We start from the raw sequence: 7,815 nt of genomic DNA on the forward strand, positions 1-7,815 counted from the left end.
ATGTGTTAATTTCATGGTTGATATTTAAGTTTTCATTACAATGGTTTGAGCTTACCCACATTGTGTGTCAATTTGATAGTTGATTTTTAAATTTTTTTCGCAAAATTTAAGATTGTTTTGTAGTCATAATCTTTGGTTTTAATTCCATGGTTGAAAAATTGTCAAGATTTTTAATGTTTTTCTAAGTCGTGATATTTTATCTTTAATGTTATGGTTGAAAACAATTATAAATATTTTTTCTTAGCACCATGCTTGAAAATTATTGGAATTTTAAGGTTTTTGAAAGAAGTGGTATTTTAAATTTGATGTCATGCTTAAAAGTCATTGGAATTTTAAGGGTTTTCAAAGATGTGATATTTTATCATTAATGTCATGCTTGAAAATCATTGGAAAATTAAAGTTTTTCAGAGTCACGATATTTTTTTTTTAACGTCATTACTAAAAAGTGTTGAAAATGTACCCTGCAACAAAAAAAAACTTTATTCCGGTATCAACACTTTTCGATTTCAAGGTGTTTTTTATTGTTATTTTTAAAAAATATTGAAAATTTACTATGAAAAGAAAAACTTTATTCCGGCATCAACACTTTTTGATTTCAAGGCGTTTTTTCATGTTTTTTTTGGGATTTTTGGGCTTAAGTACTTGTTTTGAGGTAATAGTTCTCATCTTATTGGTAACTATGTTCCCACTTAATATTGTGGATGACAAACAATCTCAACAATATAAATGGCTGCTAAACATTGTAGATCTACAGCAACTGATAGAAACAAAACCTGCCAAAATTCTGATCTATGCCACAATCATAGTTAAACAATGAAAAGAAATAGTAATAGCTCCAATTATCCAATGGAAACCAAATATACAGAGAATAGCTTTTATTATAACACCTGTGAAGGGAAAAAATTGATGGTACCAGTCCCCCTCTATGGGATGGGTTCTTGGCTATTCTCAAACGTCTTCAGTTTGTGTAGAGTCTCTCTCCTTTATAATGTGTAAACCTAGAAAAAATGGTGTGTGAAAATGAAAGTAACCAGAGTTACAATAGTGAGTGCAATAATGAAAATAATGAATGGAAAACCATTCTATTTATAACAAAATATTGAGTTAACCTTGAATAATGAGAAATAATAAAATATTATTAACCCCATTCTTGGAATAACCACTTGGAATATTTTATTATATTTGGTTAGGAGGGAAAATGTATTTAAACTTTTATTTAGAAATAATTTTTTTCCGAAGAAATAGAGTTCGCAATTTCTATTATAAAGATAATAACAGAGATTACATGTTGTTGATGCCGAAGCATATACAGTAATGTGGCCATAAACCACTGTTCAGAGGAATATTCCATCCTGAATGACCAAAAATGGTAGATACTGTGGAACAGTATCCACATCTCAAAGTACCGGATAAAAAACAAAATTATGCAGCAGGAAAATATAACAAGTATCTGAGGCATTACATCCTCGTACAGAAAACTATAGACATAGAGCCGTATGTGTATGATATATACAAAGAAAGACCATGTATATCAAAAAATTTCTATGTATCAGGGGGATCCCCCTGTTGAAAGCTGTCGATATATGGGCGGTGGTAGTAGCTGTGCATGCCATCTGGAGTGTACTCTTCAATCAGCCAGTCTCCTATGTGACGATCCGCCGCTTCTTTCAAGAGCCGATCAGCAAGCGCATTTCTTTCCCTGTAGATGTGAGAAACAGTGATCCGGTCAAAATGTGTTTTTAAAAAAACAATTTCTTCCAAGATATGTTTCAAAGTATATGCATGACAAGTAGAAGTGTTGTTTGCCCAATCAATAACAATCTTAGAATCCCCAAATATTTGAATTTGTCTGCACTGTTTGGTAAGAGCAAAGTATAAAAGATGTCTCAAAGTGATCAGCTCAGCAAAGTTATTAGAGCCCATTCCCAGTCCCAATCTCATGTGATAGTAATGTGTGGCAGTTACATGGAGGACAATACCCCCCCCACATCCTTGTAGGGGCGCAGCCCCATCAAAATATGCCCAGGGCAATTCCTTGTTAATGATTTCAGTCTGTATGTTCCGAGGGATATTAGATTTATGCTCAAAGGGAATTTCAGTGTAGGCCGCACAGATAGAAGGCGGGAGAAGATGCCAGGTGACTTTATAGTCCTCAAAGATAATGGCATTTTGACTGTTCCATATGTACCAGGAGACCACCAGCGGAAGGTTCCTGGCCTTTTCAGAGGACACCACAGTCCACCAATGATCCCAAGCAGTGTGAATATCAACGCCTTGCCAGCCAATATTTATATTAAGCATCTGTGTGACCTGTGTCCATATGTTCATAGTGACTTCACAGTGAAGGAAAAGATGAGCCGTCGATTCCTCCTCATTTTTGCAGAGGACACACCAAGTTGGACCTGTGAAAGCCCGCTTTTTAAGGGTGGTCCCTGTAGGGAGTTTATCCGCTATGATATTCCACATAAGGAGTCTGGTACGGGGCTGGGCCTGTAGCTGCCAAACATCCCGCCACCAGTTGTTAAGTATGTCTGGTTTTTTAGCTTCTATAAGCTTCATATATCTGAGTTTGGGGGCATATGTACCAGATTTGGCAGGGGCCCAAATTAATTCATCCGCCTCCTCCTTAAGCTTGATATGGGATTCGGTAAGGGCCCGAATGTAGCCTTGCCAATGTGCAGACCATTCCTCTGTCAGAAGCCATTGTCAACCTGTAACCCAAGCTTGAGAAAAAATAGTAGATCGGTGCGGGTCCCCAATTTGTTCCAAATATTGGATGCCTCTGTTATTGAGGTGTCAGATTAAACCTTCAGGCAGTAGGTGAGCGTTGCCAGAGCCGGGCCATGGATCCAATCCGATGCGAACCTGAGCGCCATTGCCTATTCTCCATAGCAGGTTGTCACGAATAAGGGGCATAGCATGTAGAGTAGCCTTCCATATAGCAGATATGCCAGTGTGGTGCCAGGTGGGTCTGCGGAGCCATTCCGTAATGCTGGAAGGCCAAATGTATTTGTGGTAAACAACTTCCGCCCATAAGCTGTCCATTTGGATGAGTGACCAGCCCTGCTTTGCTGATAGTGCCTGTGCAAATTCTGACAGGGATTTTAACCCCCATCCTCCCCATCTCTTCGGCTTTGAGACAATAGCCCATCTGGCCCAAGCAAAAATCTTGCCCTTTTTGTTGCCATTCCACAGAAATCTATTACATATTTGTTGTATTTTTTGAAGAATGCCTTTGGGGATCCAAGTAAGAGACATCCAATAGACAGGTGTAGCCTCAAGCACTGTTTTGATTAATAGGAGTCTGCCCGCCTTTGATAGTAGTCGGTGCTGCCAGCCAATAATCCTCTTTTCAATTTTGGTAATGAGCCAAGTCTAGTGGGCCGCTTTATATCCATCCGGTCTTAATCTGAAACCAAGGTATTTGATACCATCCATCAGCTGGCTTTCCGTGAAAGGAAAATGCTGAGCCGCCAGCAAGGATTCCTGTTGAGTGCAGCGCATCAGGGATCTGGTGGATTTGTCCCAGTTAATTTCCATACCCGTGGCTTTGCAAAATAGCTGAAGTATTTCGTTCAAAGCAATCATGTCGCGAACACTGCCATTGAGGAAAATTAAAATGTCATCAACGAACAAGAGGTGGGTGAGTATAAATTGTTCTGTGATTTTGAGGCCGCAGATATCACCACTTCTTTTAGCATCCGCTATGAGTCTGCTCAAACCCTCCATGACAATGAGGAAGAGCAGTGGAGAGAGGGGGCATCCTTGCCTTATTCCTCTGTCTATATAAAATCTTTCTGAGGCTGCACCATTGATAAGGATAGCAAAGGAGACTGAGGAGACACATCCCATAATCCAGCTTATAAGAAGGTGTGGAAATCCCAGATGTGTAAGAATCATCTTGAGATAGAGCCAATTCACTTTATCAAATGCCTTAGCTAGGTCAATCTTTAATGAGATACATTTAAGTTTCTTCAGTTTTATGGAGTGTAGGGCTTCCTGTGCAGTGCCAATGGCCTCTTGGATGTGTCTGTTACGGAGGAAAGTGAATTGTTCAGCAGAGATATGCGCAGATAGGATAGGTTTGATGCGATTTGCAATGATTTTTGCAATAATCTTATATAGGCAGTTGCAGAGGGAGATAGGCCGAAAATCATTAAAGGATGTGGGATTGTCGGATTTGGGTATCAAGGCGATGAAGGATTGGTTCATAGGAGGATGAATGTGCCCTGTGATTCTGCTCTCCTCGACGACAGCCAATAAGTCCGCTCCAATCTGGTCGTAGAAAGCAAGATAAAATTCCACTGGCCATCCGTCAGGCCCAGGACTCTTATCCTTCTTAAACCATTTGAGAGTACTTTCTAACTCTTGGGAAGAGACTGGTAAATCAAGATCTTCTCTGTCTTCCTCCCCAACAAAACAAGGGAACTTTCCGGCAAGTCTGATAATGTTAGGCAGGTTGACATTATTTGGGGCTGTGAAGAGTCTCTTGAAGTGCTCAACCCCCAATCTAGCAAGTTGTTGATGTGTAGTTGCCCACCCATCTGGTACCACTGGAAGTTTCCAAATGGTATTGGATGCCTTTCTGCCATTTGCAAGATTATGAAAGTACTTTGTATTATTGTCTCCGGCTTTGAGCCAGATGGCCCGACTTTTGAGTCGCCATAGTTCCTCTTTTTCCTGTAATATTTTCGATTTCTGTTCCATCAACTGGCACAATAGTGCTTTTGTGGCGTCGAATTGAAATCCCATACCTCTCTCATCGGTCATATTAACTATCTGCTCTTCCAGCTGCTTCAGGGACTGTTCATCTCTGACCCGTTTTGCTCTTGCCCAAGTTTCGGTCATAGATTTGAGCTTCTTTAATCGAGTGCAAAAATCCATCACTTTTCTCTGCTCACGCAATGGAGGTTGTGATGCCCAGAAGTCAATAACCATCTTGTGATAATCCGGGTCTTGGAGATAACCAGCAAAAAATTTGAAAGGAGAGCGCGGCTTGGGATTATTATCACTAATCTGTAGAAGTATCGGGTGGTGATCCGAGAGGCCCCCAGATCCGACCCACTGCCTATATAAGGGAAACATCTGAATCAATGCTTCATGCATCATAAATCTGTCAAGTCGCCTTCCAAGAGCAGCCTCACTGGTTCTTTGGTTGTGCCAAGTGGGGAGCATCTTGTTCATGGGAATATCCACAAGGTGGTGGGCATCGAGAAGCATGCTCATCTGTTCCGCCAGAGGGTCGAACTGTGCCTGGTGACCCCAGGTTTCCCCAGCCCCCAGAGAGAAGTTGAAGTCACCCCCAATGATAGTGTTCTGAGTAATATGCTGACCAGACAGGAAGTGTTGCCAGAAGGTGTACCGATTCTGGTTAGGTCCATAGATATTAATACATCTGATCGGGATGTCGAGTTCTCCCAGAATAAAATCCATCCCAAGAAATCCACAGCCCCCCCATGCCGAGATAAGTCTGCATTTCCTAGGGTTAATTCCAATAAGAAGCCCTCCAGATCTACCACAGGCATCCAACCCGTGTAGAACCCAACCAGGAAGCATAACTTGTAGAGATTTCACCGCCATCTCTGCAGTACATAGGGTCTCCTGTAGGAGAATAAAGTCACATCTAGATTCAAGAATAAGCCGCTTCAGCGCCAAACGCTTTTTGGGGTTGGCTAGTCCCCTACAATTGAAGGAGAGCCAGATCATGGGGGAACACAGGTTCGGGGCTCATTTGCTCTAAGTGCCCGTTCAATAGTAGCTTGTTGGCCCATGGCGACGTCTGCCACCGCGTTAGCTTAGCGGAGGAGATTTGGGATGGTCTGCCACGTTTTAGCTTGTGGTGTCGTCCAGGGGATGATCCTAGTCCCAAGTTAGTGCGGGTCCGTGACCGTAGATGGTAATGATGAGCTCCAGATGCAACCGGAGAGGGGGGGGGAGTCAGGCAAATCCAATTTGGTATTGCAGGTAGGGGGTGTGGTAGAAAAAGTAGGTGGAGGCGGGGCAATAGTGCACAGAATGGATGGGAAGGGATCAAGTTCAGTGCAGGGAGTCTGAAAAGATGAGTGCATAGAAGATTGTAATGCATCAGAAATAAAAGGATTACAGAGGGAAGATGGAGCAATACCCGAATGTGTAGATGCAGCCTCCGCCGATTTTGGTGTGGCTTCTGTAGTCTTGGATCGTGTACGCGGCGGCTCTGTGGAAGATGAAGCCTTTCTTCGGGTGCTCTTATTCGGTACAACACTCTGATTATTAGTAGAATTCTCCGGCGGAGTAGGTTCTCCAGTTGTAGGGATGTTGTCTCCAGCATTATGGGCCCCTGAAGTCTGCTGTCGAGTGCCATTCGGGTCCGCCGAAGACAACCCTGTAACCAATGGGCAGTCCTTGTATAGGTGGCCAATTTTATGGCATCTACGGCAGCGGAAGGGGACACCCTCATAATCCAGTAGCTGTTTTTGGGAGACATGACCATGATGCAGAGTAATCTTCTCCACTAGGCCCGGTTTGATATCCATGTGAACAAGTATACGAGCCATGGATCTATTGCCTGTCTTCTCGTATGAACGGTCGTGCTCCAAGTATGTGCCGAGCGCGTTCCCAATCCGCATAAATGCATACGTGTTCCAAAATTGCCATGGCAGTCCAGGGAGATGAACCCAGATGGGGCCGGCCCCCAATTGTTCTCTTTCCGAATCAAATAGGGGATCCCAACACTTAAGCATGACAGGAGCTAGCTCTATGTGCCAGAATTGTGAGAGAATCCACTGTGTGAGATCTGGCCGATTGAAATGCAAGGCGAACCATCCCCGGGTGAGGACCATGACTTCTGGAAGGTCCTTGAGTAATGAACCCCAAATCTCTTCAACCCAAAGCTTTAGTCGTTCGGCCGTGTAGGTGCGCCCACGAACCCGACCCACCAGAACTTTGTGAGAGGCGTCCATCACCTCTGGCATCGGCGGTTCAGGCCCGAAAATAACGCTAATATCAGGATCAAGAGCCCGTAGGCATCTACCTTTCTTAACTTTCTCAGTGCGCTTGCCAAATGGGGTCTCCTTCAAAAGTCTGCGACACGAGTCCGAGGAGCTGAGTTGAGCAGATCCCACAGGACGAGCTGGTAACGACGGAGTGAATACACCAGACCGAATAGGGGAGCGAGGGGCCGAGGTAGAAATGCCCTGGGGAAAGCAGGAGTGGGGGGGAAGCTGTTGGGTCTGCGGCATAAAGGAGACTGAGAGGGAGTGGGAGCTGGATGGGGGCGGGGGTGGTGGGGGCGCAGGGATCTCCGGTCTAATGTGGGTCTGAAGCGGAGCGTCGAAAGATGGCGAGGAGTGGAGACAAGGACCCAAGAGCTGTAAGGTAGCAGGAGATAAAGGCGGACAATCCAGCGAGGAAGCCTCAGCGAGGTTAAACTCAGAAAATTTTTCTTTACCTTTGTGCGGCAAATGCGGGATCCTCGATGTAGCACCTGTCTCAACCCTGTGCGCGACACTCCTCGGTATAAGGCACGGTCTGCTAGTGTGTGCCCAGATTTCCTGTTGAGGTATGGGGTCCGCCTCATAATCCAATAAGTCCTCTTCACCCATAGTAACTGCCGGTGAGAAACCTGTGACCGTGTTCGTAAACGGAGTCGTCCAGCGGAAAGAGCGGGGGGCAGATTCGGCAGGTAAAAATGGTAGGGGTCCGCTGCAGTGAATGACAAAATGAACCTCGTGGAAAACAAAGCTACTGTCGGTGCTCCTATTTAGAAATAATAAATAAATAAATGATTTATTTATCATTTCAAGGAATTGGTTAAGGAATAATAAATAAATAAGG

At 43.9% G+C, this 7,815-nt stretch overlaps 1 protein-coding gene across 1 annotated transcript; it reads right to left on the reverse strand.

The window, feature by feature from the left end:
• Positions 1-1,542: 1,542 nt before the first annotated feature.
• On the reverse strand, positions 1,543-5,580 carry LOC149235048 (uncharacterized). The gene is made up of 4 exons (XM_089368448.1): positions 4,229-5,580; positions 2,808-3,151; positions 1,856-2,690; positions 1,543-1,699 (listed from the first exon to the last, which is right to left on the reverse strand). The coding sequence occupies exons 1-4, from the start codon at positions 5,578-5,580 to the stop codon at positions 1,543-1,545; spliced, it is 2,688 nt and encodes an 895-aa protein (XP_089224574.1).
• Positions 5,581-7,815: the final 2,235 nt, after the last annotated feature.

The sequence above is a fragment of the Pinus tabuliformis genome, chromosome 8 (assembly GCF_031772625.1).
Source record: "Pinus tabuliformis cultivar Carrire ecotype Pingquan chromosome 8, CPIR1, whole genome shotgun sequence".
NCBI lineage: Eukaryota > Viridiplantae > Streptophyta > Pinopsida > Pinales > Pinaceae > Pinus > Pinus tabuliformis.